The 18,790-nt window shown below is 45.8% G+C and overlaps 4 protein-coding genes across 4 annotated transcripts; 1 reads left to right on the plus strand and 3 right to left on the minus strand.

Annotated features, from left to right (window-relative positions):
- Positions 1 to 6,090: 6,090 nt before the first annotated feature.
- V1513DRAFT_420466 (major facilitator superfamily domain-containing protein) lies at positions 6,091 to 8,093 on the plus strand. Its single transcript, XM_066895936.1, has 3 exons — positions 6,091 to 6,341; positions 6,391 to 6,465; positions 6,525 to 8,093. Exons 1-3 carry the CDS (start codon positions 6,179 to 6,181, stop codon positions 7,796 to 7,798), a joined length of 1,512 nt encoding a protein of 503 aa, XP_066751059.1. The 5' UTR covers positions 6,091 to 6,178; the 3' UTR covers positions 7,799 to 8,093.
- A 1,834-nt stretch (positions 8,094 to 9,927) lies between these two features.
- Positions 9,928 to 12,188, minus strand: V1513DRAFT_460712 (tim-barrel domain-containing protein; the record flags this gene model as incomplete). The annotated part of the gene is made up of 3 exons (XM_066899854.1): positions 9,928 to 11,649; positions 11,689 to 12,028; positions 12,049 to 12,188. The coding sequence occupies 3 exons, from the start codon at positions 12,186 to 12,188 to the stop codon at positions 9,928 to 9,930; spliced, it is 2,202 nt and encodes a 733-aa protein (XP_066751060.1).
- A 1,228-nt stretch (positions 12,189 to 13,416) lies between these two features.
- V1513DRAFT_460713 (PLC-like phosphodiesterase) lies at positions 13,417 to 14,769 on the minus strand (the record flags this gene model as incomplete). Its single annotated transcript, XM_066899855.1, has 5 exons — positions 13,417 to 14,087; positions 14,149 to 14,272; positions 14,326 to 14,397; positions 14,461 to 14,478; positions 14,554 to 14,769. 5 exons carry the CDS (start codon positions 14,767 to 14,769, stop codon positions 13,417 to 13,419), a joined length of 1,101 nt encoding a protein of 366 aa, XP_066751061.1.
- A 1,187-nt stretch (positions 14,770 to 15,956) lies between these two features.
- Positions 15,957 to 17,563, minus strand: V1513DRAFT_452789 (chaperonin 10-like protein). The gene has a single exon (XM_066899163.1). The coding sequence runs from the start codon at positions 17,279 to 17,281 to the stop codon at positions 16,286 to 16,288; it is 996 nt and encodes a 331-aa protein (XP_066751062.1). The 5' UTR covers positions 17,282 to 17,563; the 3' UTR covers positions 15,957 to 16,285.
- Between the last annotated feature and the right edge of the window lie 1,227 nt (positions 17,564 to 18,790).

Consider the following 18,790-nt stretch of genomic DNA (forward strand, 5'->3'; position numbering starts at 1 on the left):
CATTGTCGGTTACTCATCCCCAATGACGTCACAACCAAGAAGGGCCACCATTAATAGTAACACGCAAGACACCGATGACGGTTTGTCCGGGGTTTGGTGGCCGTTTAATACAAGTGACGATGGTTTTGGCAAAAAAAAGCACTCACCCAACCGCCGCAACTTGTTCATCGCATTAAGAAATGGCAGCAGGGCAATGCGCTGGTATCCTTTTACTGGACTTCTCAAACCTATAGAGCCTCCACTTGTATAGCTAGCCTGTAGAAGTGGAATTGGGAAGGCATAGGGCTTGAAAGGCATCCAAGGCTGATTAGTGAGGTAACGATTGATTACGTGGGTGAGGATCAAAGTATGGATAGAAATTGCCCCTGATTGGCAAGGGTTCTTGATCCGGTCGCCATCTCACGCTCGTGCCCTTGTTTGCGCCACAATACTCCTAATGCACATTATCCTTGATATTATTCCCCAATGCTCCACTTCTGGGCTTAGGATTGTTCTTGTCTGATTCCAGACAGGTTGTTGTACTTGTTTATCGAACTTCACACAATATCCAAATGATTCTGACATTAAAGATATTAACAAATCACGGCTATATAATGGCGAGTAAAATTCCCGTAGCCGTCCTTGTTATCGTCTTGCACACAGTCTTTTAGTCTTTTCAACTTCTAGTCATTCCTTCGGCGCCTACAACCCAAAATCACTGTTAACAATGTCCGACTCCACTCTTAAAGGTACCCAGGCTGAAGTCCCAGCTGCTTTCATCAGCAGTAAGCTTACTTTGGGAAATATCACATATTATTGATCTAACAGGCTCATACTACAGACTCTAAGGACTTCTGCACCATTTCCAACCGTTTTGAAGTTGCCTCGCTTGAGTCTACTAGTATGTATTGCTGGTTATATTCTTTCAATGGCGAGGCCAACTGGAATATAGATTCCAAGGACTTTTGCACCATATCTGCAAGACCAGAGGTTGCTGCTTTGGAGGCAGTGAGTATGTACTATTACGAGGGGCTTCCTTGCGGCCAGCAACTAATGGATTATAGGCTCCAAGGATTTTTGCATCATTGCTTAGATATTGATCTGCGATCCATTCTAGTGCTGGGCGATGGTGTGCTGAGATTGCAGGATTGGCACTACCTTTCGTGTATGAGAACCAATATTTCTCTCTCGGTTTGTTCGGTGTGATTTATAATTATCTCCTTTTTCGCTATTTATTGCTTTAGCAAGATCGACATCTTGTGGAAATATGTACGCGTCAATTGTTTGGAATGATGGTTTGGTCTTTGGATGAGTTAGTATCATAACGAAGTATGAGGAACAGATAAATAAATGTAAGGGCTGGACCCGCAATGTTCCGATATTAGTTTAATAGTTTTTAATGCTTCCTACCCCAGCAAAAACATGACTGACTCCATGATCCTGAGAGCGGCCTCTCTCCAAGGTTCACATTCCTTGATTGAGAAAGATATCAAAATAAGCATACGACTCGCCTGGTACAAGCGCCGACTCTAACTTGGATTCAATTCCTCGAGAACCACCGTAGACTTCCACGCTTACTTTGCGCGGAAGACGCCGGGAGAGTATGTCGACCGCCGTAAATAGCCAATGCGTTGCCATTTATATCCGGCCACATGAGAGGACATGAAGCTTTCAACGGTATATTCAGCTGCCATTTTGCACAGGAACTTTATTCATTATCCCTAGCCCAAGGTTCACAGGGGCACATAAGCTAACGCTAAACTTTACTTGCTTTATCCGGCCTCGCTTCGGCGGCGGTGTTCCACATCCCCTTTTTTTCCGTTTCGTAGCTGTTATTGCAGCCTTTAGTTCAGTACCTCGATGTTGTGGGCTCACCCCACTGCTTGCTTTCATTGAGAAATTACCAAAGTTTGCCAGCAGGTCAGACGGACCTTTTCGGACTTCCCTTAGTCAAGTGGATGGTCGATGATGATGTGCGTTTAATACTCTGGTATCCTTTTGGCTAAGTATCGCTAATTACACATAGCAAGTGCGCTCCTAAATTGAAGCGCCGTCGTTCAAAGCTTTCGTTAATGGGATCAACCCGAAGTATACTTTATTGATCCACGTTTCGGCTCAAAGAGATTGCAGGACTGTCTGATGTATGGCAGCCTATGCTCGTCGACATTCTGTAGTATTAGTACGGATTAGGCATTAGGCGTGGCCAATTGTGTTGAGGAATCTCCATAGGAAAACTCGCTAACGTGATCGCATGCGAGCGGCTCAGTTGTTTCGCGTCCCGGACTTCCAATTTTTAGTAACGAACCATGGCCGAAAACGATAAAATAACGAAGGACGAATTCTATTAAGCTTATAAAAATACCAAAATTTCAAGCATTACGGCGCGTTTGTGCGACCTCTCTTACTCTACCCTTTGCTCGTCTACGTGTCCGCACATCACGACGCGATTCTATTACACCGATGCGAAGGAGTGCTTCTAGAATGGATCCTATCAATGGACAAGGGAGGACTTCCCCCTAGAGTAGCGGACGTACGTAGAATGGCCGATTTGCTCCCTTACCGAGCGTGCGGAATCATCATCCCAAAATCCAATCGCGCTAAAAGAGGCCTTGTCTACGCCATTTAGAGCGACAGGGCTAGTTCCGTATAATCCAAGTAGGGTACGAAGCAGCCTTTCGATATCCATTGAATCACCTGCTACTCCTCAAAGCAGTCCCGAAACCCCGAAGACTATCGTCCAATTTCAACGCCAAATGGAGAGAATCAAAAAAAATTCAAGCAGAGCCAGTCCCCCAAGTCCGAGATATCCAACGATTATCAATCTCAACAAGGCACATTCATACCAATCAATATACATAAACTCGCCATAAAGTGACTTCCATCTGCATATTGAGTGTCATCAATGATAATGTTAATCACCAGTGTCTATTGCAGCATAATGGGATTATATCGACACCCACTGGCATAAAGTGGCATGGACTCTCGATCTGCCGGAATGATTGACTGCTGGATTACAGAATATAAGTTCACTGCATCCTACTCAGTCGTCAGAATTAGCTAGTAAGGCCAAGAACTCCTTTCAGACATGGGTTGAGAAGTGGAAAGGATTTAGCTTTGATCAGGACGAATATACGTAGTATCTGCTTGCTCCAGAGTTACCAGAGGTCACAGATGCAGGATCGTGGTGGTTAGATAGAGCAAGTCTTACCCAGCACGCTCTATCATGGCCTTAGGTATTTTGACAATTCGTACGATATCAGGAGAGCCTGAGCGGTTGTTGTCAAGTGCAAAATTACAATTACAGACTGTCGGAATCGACTCGGACTGGAGACTGTTGAGGCATTAAGCACCGACGATACCGGCCCTTTCGCCGCCTAAAAGAGAGAGTAATTTACAATTCAAAAAGCAAACGATCTGTGGGACACATTTGTGATGACAACGGCCGCAGACTAGACTTCGGAGCAAGATCGATTTCAAGCAAAGCGCATATGCACTATAAGCAAAGGCCGAGATTTATATACCGGACATACGGAGACTAAGCCCAATTTCTCTTAACTATATGGCTCGTTGTGCCAGACTGCGGCAGTGATAAACTCGACACTGGGCAGTGCAAGATGAACCTGCCGAGGATCGTTTGATTGTCAACAAAGAAAACATATCGGCAAATCTAAAGATGAGACATCTTGTACTAGTGTTGCTGATAAGTATCGATTGACAAGGAGAAATTAGAGGGCTGACAATCGTAAAGTCAAATGCTGTGGTTCGAGTAAAGCCAAGAGTTTCAAGCGTGCAGGTACTCACAGACCAACCAACTCCTTGTTTCCGACACAAGTCAAAGACGATTGTCATATCATGGTGACATACCAGAGGCTTTGATTTAAGTTTGCCTTCGAGCAGATACTGCATAACTTTGTATAGTAAGCCAAGAAGAAAGTTGATGATTCATCAGTTATTTCGAATTCCATCGGCAGGCTTACTGAGTGCTGATAAGACATAACCTTAAAATCTTAAAATCTCAGTCCATCTGACTAGTGCTTAGCCGCTTTTGCGTGGCATCAACTGTAAACTGCACGGGCCATTGAATTACACTGTACTGCAATTTGGTGGTAATTGCTTCCGAGTACTGCAATTTGATGGTAGTTGCTATATTGTAAGCAAAAAAACAACTGCGGCTCCACTAGTTATTGAGAATTATCACCGTTGCTAGATAATTTTAAGTAAACAAGAGTACCAGTTAATTGAGATTGGATGTCCGGTGTCCAGGTACCTTAGGTAAATGTCGACTTTCCGAATCGTTTTCTCAAATTTACTCAATGATTGATAAAGATAGGACGTATTTATTTATAAAGTAGGAGACACATGGCTAGTAAAACCATTCCCCTTTGGGACTAGCGTAAAGTAGATATTCATACTCACGAGCCGCCAGTCGTACCTCGAGCTCAATAGAATTAGCCTAAAAACCAACCGCGAGTGATGACCGTGATACTAGATGCAAAGTGTCTGGCACAGTGTCACTCATGCACTGTAAGAAGTAAGAGTGGACGGCGTACGATCAGTTGTATAGACTCAAAATATATTAGAAACCCGGACTAGGGTTTCAAAGATATGATAACCGGATCTGACTTTCTGAAGACTACATACGCTAGTCCCAAAGAGGAATAGTATACTTTCCATGAGTCTCCCACTTAAATATCTGCTATCTTGAGTCTAGTACCGCGCGATTTTGTGGATGGATCTGCGCCTGCATTGGTAGCCTTGCCCCACCGCACGGTGGTAGAGGGTCTGATTGCTATATCTAAGTATATGCAATTTGAAATGAGATATGCGGACGGGAATTAATAGCTTCAAGCTGATGTTTATGCTCGTCTATTAACTCTGTAATAATAATAATCTATCTTGAAGGCAGCACCCTGCATGCACAGTCACAAAGCAATCTTTGGACAGATAAGACAATTGTCCTTTTGTGCGCCCTTTGTGATCGGAAACTGTCTGGCATTAAATGGTTTTTGATAGTGTCCGATCTTTGTTGCCGAGGATATGATTCTTAACTGCAGAATAACTTGTGGACTGCATATGAGCACAAATTGTCCAACTTAATCTACCCTGCTCAAATATAAAGGATATGGGCTGTTGACTGCTGCTGTAACGTGATTCATTACAGAGTTGTAGTATCGCACGAGAAAGAGTGATGCAATTGAATGATGTTCGAGATTCTGCTTCTGCTAGTCCAACTTGTTCTTTCAAACTTAGAACATGTTGTTGTTATGCGATTGTTTTTGCAGGACGCTGATTGGGAACATCCTTGAGTGGTTAGGGTACGAAAAGTTTACTGGGCGCTAGTTCCAAAAAGGCTTAGCCACTTGTTGCTCTTGCAGTTATGCTGCAGACATCCGATACTTTAGATATCAGCAGTCGCCTGTGGGCCAAAATTTACCGAAGCACGCACGGGTCCACTGGACCTAGCCGTACGGACACAAGATAGCAGATAATGCAGCCAAGCATCGTCCAGAACTCTGTGAGGCCTATCTGTCTGTCAGCTTCCCACAAAACTGACCGCGTATTCGTCTTTTCCTGGCTGCAATTGCACGTAGAGAGAAGAATAATAATATGATGCAACATGAGCAAAACGGCGAGCACTGAACGATTAGAAAAATTCTGCTACTGGCTTTATGCACGACGCGACTCGCCAATGGCTATCGCATAAGGTTAACTTAATCTGGCCGTGCGCTGCCCCAGATGTCATTGTCACTGCGGAGTACTCTACTCGCAGAAGAACACTGATAGTGTTATCTCTCCGCCGCAGAAGGGTAGTCTAACCGGCAAATCGGTGGGTGCGTGCTGCACTGATAGTATGTGGGCACGGAAGCCTGGCGGGCGCTCACAGGAACTCTCTTCGTCCGTTATCGCATGGACCATATCGTCGTGAACATTTCGCAAGTATCGACCCGGAACAGTGTGCACCGCTACGCCGTGAAAGCAATCGATTGGTACCCATTCCATCCCCATGGACCACTGACCCGATGTTGGTGCCTGCCGACTGCGCCTCCAACCTCGGTGACTCGTCTCAGATCGCCACCGACTGACTCAAGAGGCATATAAGAAAGCCAAGCCTGCTCGGTTGCCGGTCTCTTCTATCACCGTGTTGGCAATTTTGACATCGATTACAAGCAGATAGACCGTATACGGTGCCAAAGTCAAGATGGGTTTCGACTATTTCATGAATCCATTTGCAGAATGGATCGGCTGGTTCCCCAAACACTACTCACGTGAGGAACGCGTTCTTGTCCACAAGATCGATTTGCTTATCTTGGTGTTTGCCTGTTTTTCCACATGGGCCTGTAACTTGGATGTCAATGCTATCTGTATGGTTTTTTCTGCTTGATAGCTGAGTTGCGGTCTAACATCAAGTAGATAACGCCTATGTGTCTGGCATGCAGGATGATCTCGAGCTCTATGGTAACCGATTGAGTTACCTCAATGCTATCTGTATGTATGCTTGTGATAGGTGCTGGTGGTTTTTTGCGGCAACGCTGACATGATGGCAGACTGGGTCGGCACCATCGCGTTCCAGATTCCTTCCAACGCGATCCTCACGGTTGTTCCCGCAGAGTACTATATTCCTGCTTTCGAGATTATGTGGGGCATGTTCACTCTCGGCACCGCCTTCGTTAAGAACTACAATCAGCTCATGGTCATACGCTTTTTTGTCGGCGTCACATCGACGCCTTGCTGGATTGGAAACGTGCATATCATCAATAGTTGGTACCGCAAGCAGGAACTCGGAAAGCGTAATGCCATCTTTTACAACACTTACCCACTTGGCGCCATGTTCACGGGTTACCTACAGAACGCTTGTCTTACTCTGGACGGTGTTGGAGGTCTTCAGGGTTGGCGTTGGCTGTTTATCATTTGCACCGTTATTACCGTCCCAATCTCTTTCATTGGTGTTATGTTCTTCCCTAACGTTCCTGGCAAGTGCAAATCTCGCTGGCTGACTGAGGCCGAGAAGGAGCTCGCCGTCAAGCGTCTACTGGACGAAGGCTTTGCTCCTTCCCAGGGTCTTAACTGGAATATCTTGAAGCGTGTCTTCAAAGCTTGGCCCACATGGGTCTTTCTCATATTGGCCAATCTCTACTGGCAGACACCTTATCCTTCGACAACTCCATATTTGCTTTGGCTGAATGATGTTGTGTACCCTGCCCAAACAGTCTCGGATATAAATATGGTTAACAATCTCAGCACTATCTCATACGCCATTTCGATCGTGTCGGCCATGTTCTTCGCTTTCTACTCTGACTGGCGTGGCAACCGCTGGGATTCTCTCGTTATGGCCGGTGTCCTCGTCTTGGCGTGTAACGTCATCCTTCTCGTTTATCATGTTCCCAATGGTGCCATGTTCTTCGCTTTCATCGCACTCGGTTTCTGCAATGGTCCCATTAACCTTGTCATTGCTTGGATTGCCGAGTCTCTCGCATACGATTTGGAAGTTCGTTCGATCGCCCTTGCGTTTGTTAACATGGGCTACTGCATTCTTGCCCTTGTTGTTCCGCTTAGCGTATTCCAGACGAAGGACCAGCCTCGTTTCAAAGCCGGCTACATCTGGTCTGTGTGTATCTCCGTCGCCGAGCTCATTATGATCCCCGTACCTATGTACCTCGAGCGCAGAGACAAACGTCTTGGCATTCGTCAAGCTGAAACCGACTTGATCATTGCTTCTGCGGTTGGTCTGGATGAGGTCAGCAAGGAAGTTGCTGGCGACGCGTCATTCTCTGGCGACGAGAAGAAGGACATTGACGTTAAGATTCATGGTTTATCATAACCTTGTCTGTTTATGTATATGACTTGTATCATTATTTTTGGAAGCGATCAATAAACCCAGAATATTGTTGATGTTGAAGACGTACTCAATATTCATAAATATAAGCCATCTGTATTATGCACTATCGGGGTCAAAGGCGGAAAGAGCCATGTCACGTTTTATAGAACTGTAGTTTATGTAGAATAGGGATAGTATAAGCATCCCGAATCGGCGCTATGTGACATATAAGTTTTGGTACTCTTATTGACTCGGTGCATGAAGAGGCTGATTTAGGAAGTGCGATGTTGAGCTGCCTAAGAAGAAATATATTACGCCGCATCAACTCCTGGATTGGCTGATTAGCTCAGGGTACAGGGTTGTGCTGTGCATTTCTCAGTGTTTGTATGCGGATATTCTAGCCATTTGTTGCGCCTTGTCGCGCTGCCTTAACCCTGATGCACAATAAATACGGTATGTCTAAGACTCTCGACCTCATTCCACCAGTACGGGCTGTGACCGAAAGCTAACCAAGCTTCAGCAAATTACTACGTCTCCCTCACGTGCTCTTGATCGTCTATTTGTAAATGCAATTGTAGTTACAATGAAGGCTGGTCTTATTAAAATGGGGTGTTCTTGAAGATGAGATTTTCGCCGATTCGACTATTCGTACCTCTCGGCATGAAGCTTGGAGATGGAAAGGGTCTATTGGGAAGCTTCATATCTCGTTGTCGTTATTAATAGATCGGATATCTTGACGGTTTCGGAATTTACAGAAGAAGGCATTCAATATATCGAAGGACCGTAAGATTGCTAAGCGGCATGATGGGTTACTTGATGCGTTAGATTTGTCAATTAAACATGCTACGTCATTGTCTTGAGTTGAGGCTATCCATAGAGGATCTGTGGGCTAACCATCGAGCTGAATGGGACGGTTTGATTCCAAAGCGATCTAAGCGGAAGGAGGATGTGCCCCCTTACCTTTGGCACGATGGCTCAACTATGCTCAACTATGTCCTGACCGAAATCGAAGATGTGCTCCTTGTCCTCGAATTGGGACTCAGAATATATAACCAAAAAAGCGCTGTAAAGCGCTGGCCTAGTCATCGAGGTGTAGAGCGTATCGTGGAGTGCTTATTTACTGGAATATGGCTGCTCACACTGAAAGTGTGATGTTGGAAGTGTGCACAAGTGCGAAGATGAGTGCTGAGTGGCATGGTGTCACGTTAAATAAGACAGTGTAAGACTTCTGTGTAATGTCAAGGTCTTTATCTTAGTATGTATTAATGAATCAAGCATGAGCATATCGAAGACCTGGAAACTGAGCTCATTTTAATGAAAGCGAGTATGGCTGCGACATTGGAATCGACCGACGTAATAAATGGTGTGGACAACTGCGCACAGCTTTCATTGAAGTCTGGAGACCGGATAGCATTCCCATTAGATACGAACGTGTTATCATCGGATTAATTGTATTGGCGGCAATCTTATCATATCCACTTACAATATAGAACTTGATTCAAAATGGAGACACTTGTGACCATCTTCCTACGTCGCTTGGACTTCACATAAGTGATTTATTTCCGGATGATGCATGGGAGCCTATGGACGTTCCCGATCGTGACATTCCCCTTGATGCTCGTAGCTATCTAGAAACGCTAATCGGACCATGAATGGAGCTGCCCGGGATAGATGAGAGGAGTGAGGATGAGAATGAGGTGGTCTTAATCATCCAAAGAGTATATTTTACTATATTCCAAATTGCTTCCCCGGTGGCGTCCACTCCACTCACTGTTGAATGCATGAAGGTGGAAATTGAGGTCATATATCTAGCCTGCTGTTACGTAATCCATCATCCATTTAAAATAGCCGTGGAATGGATGGATGGACAAGATCTTAGGGGTTCCGGGCCAGCACGTTTGCGAAATCGGCATGCAACGACGGGATCCTCTGCTTCTTCCTTGACGCCATCAGCCGGGCGCAAAAGCTTGTTTTAGGCATTCCAGAAGTTGCGCAACGGCATACTGGCAAGCATATTGCCGTCCACTTATGTGATATTATTGCCAGCTACGGGATTCCCAAGTTCAGTGCAGTCCAATGAGTTCAGAGTATTCCAATCCGTCCTATTATACATTACTCTCAACCCAAAAACTTTAAAACTTTTTAACCAGCTCCACCAGTATCGGCAGCAAATCTCCCCTCACGCCCCAGGTTTGGTTTTCATCTTCGCCCCACTTTTCCCACTGCCACTGGATGCCAAATGGCAGGAGCACAGTATGCTGGAATGTCGCTGGCTGGAATGCGCTGACGTTGCGCTGGACTGCCAAAGTATCCACAAACATCTCCCACTGCGGCAGGTAGTACGATCCGACGAGTCCACCCCATTGCTTCGACGCATAGTTGTTGATCTGGCCAGTGGGACCCCACAGAGTGATCTGATTGCGCGCCTCGAACTCATAGTAGTCCGCAATGGTGTCGTTGCCTTCAGCGAACGCGCGAGCGCGGGCAATCCAAGTGCCCAGCAGGAAGTTGACATCCGTGTAAAGCACGCGGTCGGCAGTGCTGAGAACGTCTAGCAAAGGTTTGGCGCGCTCGACGATCTCGGAGTACGTGGAAACTTCCGGGTCAGTGGAGTTGTAAAAGTTCATAAAATCGACGTAGAGGTCGAGGAACTGGTTGGCCAACACCTGTCGCGTAATGTCAACCAAGTCGTAGTGCGCGTGAGGATGCTGCAGCATGGTCGGACTGGCGACGACGGTACCCACAAGCTTCTTCCAGATATCGACCAACGAAGAAAAATCGTAAAATGCCTTAGTGGGGTGATGGCCGGTAATGTTGAGCAGGCCGTTGATGTTTGGGGCGAGCTCGTAGATGGATTTGGGAACTACATTGACGACCGACGATGCATTGTTCATGTACACCAGGTTAACCAGTTCGTGCCAGCACTCGATGACGTCCTCTGGCACGGTCATAGGACCATATCGGGCTTTGACAAATTCTGTCGTGTACGGTTTGACGTTTAATGAGCTCGAGCTCCAAGCCTGGTCGAGGAGAATGTCATAGACGATTTGGTTACCCTCCTGACCTTCCATAGTCAATCCAACTCCGACGAGCGACGAGGAATTGGCCATTGCAGAAGTAAATCCTTTGGTGAGGGTAGGTAAATTGCCTTCGAGTCCCTGGTTGCCACGAAAATCATGGAGCTCACACCAGATCCAGTCATGTCCATAGTAGGAGTTTGTACGTTGCCATTGAGGCGAGCCTTCGGAGAAAAGGTCGAGGATCAGTAGCTGGCCAATCTCGGGCCCCGACAGGTAGGCTCGTATGCGCTCGTCAGTCCAGAACGACGCGTCCGAGAAAAACAACCACCCCTGCATAACCCACACTGCATCAGGGTCGGCGACTCGGAGAGACTCAATGGTGCCCAGCGAAACATTTTTCAGATAGCCGACATCACCGGAGAAAGGTGAGTTTTCATTGTACTGATCGAGAGTGTAGTAATGAGTAACGTTGCCATAGTAGGTTCGCTGGCGCTGGATTACGGCAACCTGAAGCTTCGTAAAGAGCGGATCCAACGGCTCGAGGAAGGTGACGTTGGTATAAATTAAGGGGAAATTGGACCACGTGCTGCTATTTATGACAGCAGCATCGGGGTAGAGATCCGTGATGGCGTTGTGTACGAAACCAGTGAATGACGGCAATACCGGGGTCATGCCGAGCTCAACCACAATTTTCTGTTGCAGGTGCATCTGCTGTCTAGGCCATTCCAAGGGTAAGGAGCTGTTCCAGGAACCTTGGATATTGCCGAAGCGATTCCAGGGCTGGAAGGCGGGGCCCGACAAAAACGTCATAATCTGGGCCTGCGAAAATCCAAACTCTTCAAACACATCAATCAGCACTTACTCGTAGCCCACCCATGCCAGTGGCATGTTGATGCCGTGCATCGCGGCCCAGTCCAGCAAGTGCTCCCAGTCGGCCCAGGAGTAGAAGGCCGTCGTGTATCCAAAGGTGACGGTATTGAAGTAGTATCGCCACGGGACGACCGCAACACCATCGAGGGACCCATGGTGTCCTTCACCACACAGCCTGGGTAGCGATCCCAGAGTGCTAATGGTGCTCGCAGTCCAAGAAATAGAGACACTACCGCATTGCCTGACATAATGGTAGAATCCGCGGGCAAGCGAATTGACGGTTGTACCAGAGATGATAATGGTATCCTTCCCAGTCTCGCTTGAGATGGTGTACGAGTCGTTGCTGGAGGCCGATGTAGCGACACTAGGGCGAATTCAAACCTATCTGCAAACTGTGGAAGTTGGCGGGCAACCAGGTTGTAAACGCCATGGAGCTCCGAGTTTGCACAAAGAACTGCCTGCAATAGCGCCAGCCCAGCTATAATCAGCGATATCAATTTCATAGTTATCCGCCGAAAAAGAAGCTAGGGAATGAACCGCGTCATATATCAAAGCACCACTGCTCATAAAATAGGAAGATCTTGTTAGGCTTATACGACATCGAAGCCTACATTATTGACTAAAACTTCACGATGGGCCCTGTAGACCAGTGCACCCGTCGCACTTGAAAAATAAGGTTGTCGGAGACCTTCATAACGGGCCGAAACAAGCTTTTCGATAAATACAATTTGTAGGAAGGTTTCTGAATTTGCTTGGCTGCAATAATATGATGATATCGATCAAGCAGCTTGAGCAACAACGTGGACTTGTTAATTGGCCCATAGGGATGGATTAAAGCTTTGATATGTTGGTCAAAGCAAGCCCGACTGTCCGACAGGTGCGGCATCAAATTTGCCGGTAGGGATCGTGGATATCGAGCATATGAGGCAACGGACGGATATGATTGGTGGAACTACCATATCCCGCAACCAAGTTGCGTAGCGGAACTGCGGAAGTTGGTCAAGTTTATTGACTGTCGATAGCTGTCTTAGCGATGGATACGATTTGCGAGTACTCAGGCACGTGACGTCTGGATTCTCCGGATAGTTTGTTCGTCGTATGTTTGTTAGTTGCGCTTAGCGTTGTCAAATTTTTTACTAGCCATACTTACAGAGGAATACGATTACTATTCGATTGTAGCTTTCGTTTTCACACGGTCAGTAATTGTGTCTTATATCCAATGCTATATTTGCAAGTTGGCACCAAGCGTGATTTTTATAATTTTATTGGAAGATAGTCCACATTACCCGTACGCTTTGAACTACATGCAGCGATTTCTGCCTTTAAAATTGTAATGAAAGCTAGCATGGCTTGACTGACCTTCCACAATTACACTGACATTCATGTTTAGGGGTGAGGTGACGAGTCGATTCGGTAAAAGTGATGTCTTCTACCAAAAATAACGTATTTCTATTTGAGTTTCTGAGCCTGGCGCTTCATATAACGATGTAGAGCAATTAGACTCCGGAAAAAGTAGTCATAAACAGTAGTCAAGTTAAGGATTAAATAAACACCCGAGAATTTTCCGATAATTATTATCAAACGGAGAGCATTGCAATACATAAAGATATATGGAGGAATCAGACTTAGCGACCTACTAGACAGATGTCAACCGACAATCCCACACAGTTCAAAAGAAGCAGGTTATCACAGCAAGTGTAAAAGGAAAGGGAATTACACAATATCTTATGATTATGTGCTGGCCTTTGTCAAACACTCGGGGCGATGCCTCGATCCGGTGCGTCCAGATGAGCCTCTCCTTTCTCGACCAACGCACATAACACGCTCCGGATAATTACTAATGATGCCATCGACACCATCGTCAATTAACTTGGCGATGGTGACTTCGTGGTCGATTGTCCAAGGGATGACGGACATGCCGAGCCTGTGAGAGCGCCACACTACGTTCTCAGTAAGAAAAGGCTCATAACCCGGTGTGTTGACAGTTTCATTGGACGGGAAACCGTGGACAGGACTTAGAATGGATGCCCCGATTGACGCCGCTGCGGCTACCCAGTCTCCATCGAATTCACCCAGATCCACGCCTCCAAGCCACGGGTATGTGCCATCCACCGGTACGATGGTCGTCTGGTCCAAGAGGGCCACGGTCACGATTTCGGGAAATTTCTTCTTGATGCCAATTAGTGTCCGCCAGTCAAATGATTGAATCGTTGTACGGGATGCGAAACCACGTTTTTGGAGAATAGGTATGATATCGTTGATGTACTTGTCCACTGGAAGAGTTTCGTTCTGGTTGTCCGGGTCAAGTTTTGTTTCGAGGTTGATGCCAATCTGCTTGTCACCATAGCAATCAATCAAGTCCAACACTTCTTCGAGAGTGGCAATGCGAGTCTTCGTGTGTACTGAATTTGTCCTCATCAGAAGAGTATTATTAACAAGGTAGAATGGACGACTTGAACGTACATTCTGCCTGAGGATGCCCGACCAGCTGCAAATCGCAGCTCAGAGTCTTGACCTCTTCAAGAGTCAGATTGGCGATATACGAGCCTACAAATTTTCCACGACACTTGGTGTCCGAAATCGAGTGCTATGGACGGGCATGTCAATGAATGAAGCATGGACCCGGGGATAACAACTCACGTCGTGCCAGATTACCGGAATTCCGTCCTTGGTGAAGACAGTGTCCATCTCCAGGACATCCACACCTATTTCCTACAGTACTTCAAGTCAGAGAGACAAAGTTTTCTTGCTGCTAATATTCAACATATAGCTGACCATTGCGTTTGAAAATGCCTATTAAGCCTAGGGTTAGTCAAAATCTCAATTAACCTGAACCGCACGAAACATGAATAGAATGAAATAGTATACCCAGAGAGAGCTCTCCGTCCTCATACCCAAACCTCCCCGATGTGCTTGCACCTCCAAATGATGCCGGTTGGCGCCACCAGTGAAGCGAATGCCAGGTTCCTGCACCTCCAGAAGGTGACTGTTGGCGCCATTAGTTGGGGGAATGACATAGGCATTAACAGCAGAAACAGAGGCGGTCAGAAAAAGTAGGAAGGACTTGACAATGAAGAATGTCATCATGGATCCGTGAGATGTTCTAAACTGTAAAAATCCGACGTTTCTGGGAAGTTGTGGAGAGAGTCCAATGTGTCCCTCATATATGGATTCTCGTGTAACCAAGCGCGTCGCATCCGTAATCACGGGAAACGAAAACATCAAGACTGGAGCTGGCCAACAAGAAAGCTGCTCTAGCATATCCAGACCCGGAGGGAAAATGACAACCGCATCAGGCAGCGAACTACGGTATTGATAAGCCCGGCGTTGCCATGCCACCGGCGATCCCCTTGACTATTTAAATAACATCCAAGAAATTCTTGGTGTACGGACACGCTCAGGTTCGTTCTTGACAAGCATATAGAGCCCACGTCGACATGTGTCGTGTTCGTCGGAATGATTGGCCAATTGTGAACTGCTGGACATGAACTGCTGGCTAGGGGTGGATAGGATTACGGTACCGTCAAAATTTACTATTATTCGTAAAGTTAATCGCAAAATTGAGAATTTAATCGTAAAGTAATCGTATAGTCTACAAAATAATCGTATAGTAATCGTATTCCTAATTAGGTATGGCCTGATAAAATTTACCCTGACAACGCGTGTACGAACGAACTCTTGGATCTGTTATTTATATTTCGTTATTCCGAACTTGACACATTTAGGCGTTAACTGTTACGAATAATTTACGAATAAAAGCTATTTTATTATTCGTATTTAAGCTGGAAATCTTTAGTTATTCGTGGACACCCCTACACCATTGAGCCGGCGCCTTCTCGATAGACAATTCGAGAAACAAGATTTAAATCATTCAAGGAATCCTTTTAAGACTAACGCAGTGATAGCGACATTAAGCTTTGGAAAGTGGAAGTCAAATGACTGCTTCGACATCACTCCCTGAACAGATCGGCGCCGTTTCTGCTTGCCCACAGGGACGCCTGTTATCGAAGCTTATACAGTCTAGAGGAGTGTTGTTTCGGGGAATTGTTGGGTTATCCGCTAAAACAACTATAAAATCCACCAGTAGATCTTGCGAAATGTAAATTCCTTGAGTCCGGAAAAAAGGTAAACTATGGGAGATGGTCAAAAAATACCGTTCAGGCTTGACCTGCTATAGCTTAACATTAGAAAAGGTCGAACCACGAAGTGGTAACCCCTTGCGCCAGATCATATAGTGCTTACAGCCGGCTCTAAGACAGGATCGAGTATACTCATTTGGCACAGATTTGAATTCAACTTAAATAAACTATTACCTAGAAACATTCAACAAATGTACTTGTGGCGATTCCCCAGCTCCAAATGCTGAGTCGTAAAGAACGGTAATGCATTCTGCAGTCACCCGCCGCATATTCGCAATGACTTGCCAATACTGTACTGTATGTCGGCACTTATTCAGGAACAGGTGGGTACCACCAGCCAGGCAATCAGGTCTTCTGCCATCCAATTACTACTACCAAGTCCCCAATAAGCATAACAACCGACAAGAATTAAGAAAACTTCCATATACAATCATAGCATAAGACAACCATATCCTTCGGTCTCAAGCGACCAGAACACCTCGATATTTCATTTTACCTTCCGTGAGTGTCTTCAGACATCTCTCAATGCCGTCGACATTAAAAGGAAAATGCATGTTAATGGGCTTGATACCGTGGAATGCAGCGAAATCAAGCATTTCTCGGTGAAGTTTCCTGGCAGAAACTATCCCACCTTGAATTCGCAAACCGTTCAATAATAGAGGCATGTATGGGATAGTCAAGTCCTTGTTGTCAACCGAAACTGGTGAGATAGTGCCGCCCGGAGCCATGAGCCCAATGTACAGATGCCAGTCTGGTTGAGCACTCGTTGTCACAATTAGGTGATCAAGAGGCTTTCCAATGTCCAGACTGGTGAATCCCTTTGTCGCATAAAACTCTTTGGCACCGAGGCTAAGTGCATCATCCTTCTTACTTTCCGTACCTGAGAATACGACCGTCTCACAGCCCATTTTCGCAGCAAATTGGATCGCAAGATGGCCAAGTCCCCCTACCCCGATGATACCCACACGTGACGTCGATTTGACGTTAGCGACATGTAGTGCGTTGAATACCGTCGAACCAGCGCACATTAGAGGAGCAGCGTCTTCAGCGCTCATATTTGGTGGGATCTTGAAGAGAAATGCTTCACGCCAGACAGCGTGAGAGGCAAATGAACCCTGGTCGAAGTCTGCAGATCCATACATCTTGCGCTCTGGGCACATTGTTTCCCAGCCGGAAAGACAGCTTTTACAGCGGCCGCAACAGTCATGCTCGTAACCCCACCCCACAGCATCGCCCACTTTTAGATCTCTCACGTCAGGGCCAATCTCTGCAACAATCCCAGCTCCTTCGTGGCCCAGCACCATATCAGCTTGTCTATAATGAACATCTGTAAAGCACGCTCCTGAGTGCGTAACCTTTACCAGCACTTGATCTCTCTGTAGGTCGTCTTTATATGTCCTTGATTTCACCACTTTACCATCAGGCGACCCTTTATAGACAGTGAAATCAAACCCCATGGTGAAGATGTGATGACTGATAAGCCCAAAAAGGAAATACTATGAGATTTCAAAGATAAGGGTGTAAGTAACCCATTATCGGAGGAGATGGAAAATTGACCATTTAAGTACTCTTGATAGCCCGGGAGGCCGAAAGTGCTTCGAGGAAGGATCGGCGAAAACCATGTCGGCCGCAAGCAGAAAGGACGTGCAAGGCTGATGAGGACACGACTCGAGAGTGAGAGTTGATCGGCAATGACGTTGTATATCTCCGGGCGGGGACCGGAGAAAGATAGTGATGACTTCGCGCGGACGAGAAAAAATTAATCACAAATCTTGCTGCAGATCTGATCGTTGCGTAAGCAATCACTAATCACCACGTGATATCGCAGTTATGCAAGCATCTTCACCTTGTATTTATGCAGGGTTTCAGGGTTTAGGCTAAATCTTATGCGATGCTAGCTTACTTACAAAAATTAAATTGGCTAACCCGAACTTCATAGGATATAGTGGAATTGACAAAGGATGAAGCAAAAATCAGTAAGTTCCTTCAAGTCGTAAATCACCCTATTAGGGTAGCCGCCTTCCGTCGAAGAGCCCTACTGACGGCAATGTAATCCGCAATTTCAAACTAGCTCATTGGGCGACACTATTCTGGACTAGCTAATTGCTTGACAAGTTCCTGCTTGTTCTTGACATTTTAGCTGTCCTCATGGATGTAACATTAGGGATCGGCACGGATAAGATTTTTCGTTATCCATATCCGTATCCGTACCCTGGCAACTGTATAGTTATCCGTATCCGTATCCGTAGCCAGGAGAAAGGGGCTTATCCGTATCCGTATCCGTCATATCCACGGATATTTACGCAGGAATGACAAGAATATGAATGAAAGATATTGCAACCATCGCTAATATGGGATATACTGTTCAACCGGGTTAAAATCGTCTTTTTGGGCTTACAGTGTATAAGATAGTCGTATAAACCTTAAGATCGATCCGCCCATCCATATGCATTAACTCAGGTACCATTGCTCTGCAAATGAGACGATATGAACTAATATACGTAACAGAATCAGTGTATATTCAAGATATATTAAGTTGTTGTTATTAATACATTTTCACGTTTCGTGCCCGATTCTAGGTCGATGCGTATCTAAGATGACTTATCAAATTTGTAATTAAATACAAAATATGAAACAAACATACAAATAAAATCGCACTTAAAAAATAAAGAAATTGTATAAGTAATAATTAAAGTGTGAGCAAAATAATTATTAACATTATTAAAGGAGGACACAAAAAAATACAAACTGATTATTCTGCCATATATGAGCTCTATAGCAGCGTCAAAAGCCTCATAGTGTCCCCATTCATACGATGCCGGCGCAATCCAAGCAAGTCTCTTCCCTGGCTGAACAGCCGCTCACAGGCAACTTCAGAAGCAGGGAGGGGGAAAGAAATCGCGTGCTCAGGAGCGAATATTAGTATCAATCAGCCACCGATATCATATCGCCGGATCCGGTCACTC

Source organism: Lipomyces chichibuensis (genome assembly GCF_038497645.1).
Source record: "Lipomyces chichibuensis strain CBS 12929 unplaced genomic scaffold V1513scaffold_51, whole genome shotgun sequence".
Classification (NCBI taxonomy): Eukaryota; Fungi; Ascomycota; class Lipomycetes; order Lipomycetales; family Lipomycetaceae; genus Lipomyces; species Lipomyces chichibuensis.

What these genes read in the sequence shown, in the direction of transcription:
- V1513DRAFT_420466 (XM_066895936.1), top strand. Translation starts at nt 6,179, where the DNA reads ATGGGTTTCGACTATTTCATGAATCCATTTGCAGAATGGATCGGCTGG. An exon ending in CTTGGATGTCAATGCTATCT is followed by an intron (nt 6,342 to 6,390) that starts GTATGGTTTTTT and finishes AACATCAAGTAG; the next exon opens with ATAACGCCTATGTGTCTGGC. An exon ending in GAGTTACCTCAATGCTATCT is followed by an intron (nt 6,466 to 6,524) that starts GTATGTATGCTT and finishes ACATGATGGCAG; the next exon opens with ACTGGGTCGGCACCATCGCG.
- V1513DRAFT_452789 (XM_066899163.1), bottom strand. Translation starts at nt 17,281, where the DNA reads ATGGGGTTTGATTTCACTGTCTATAAAGGGTCGCCTGATGGTAAAGTG.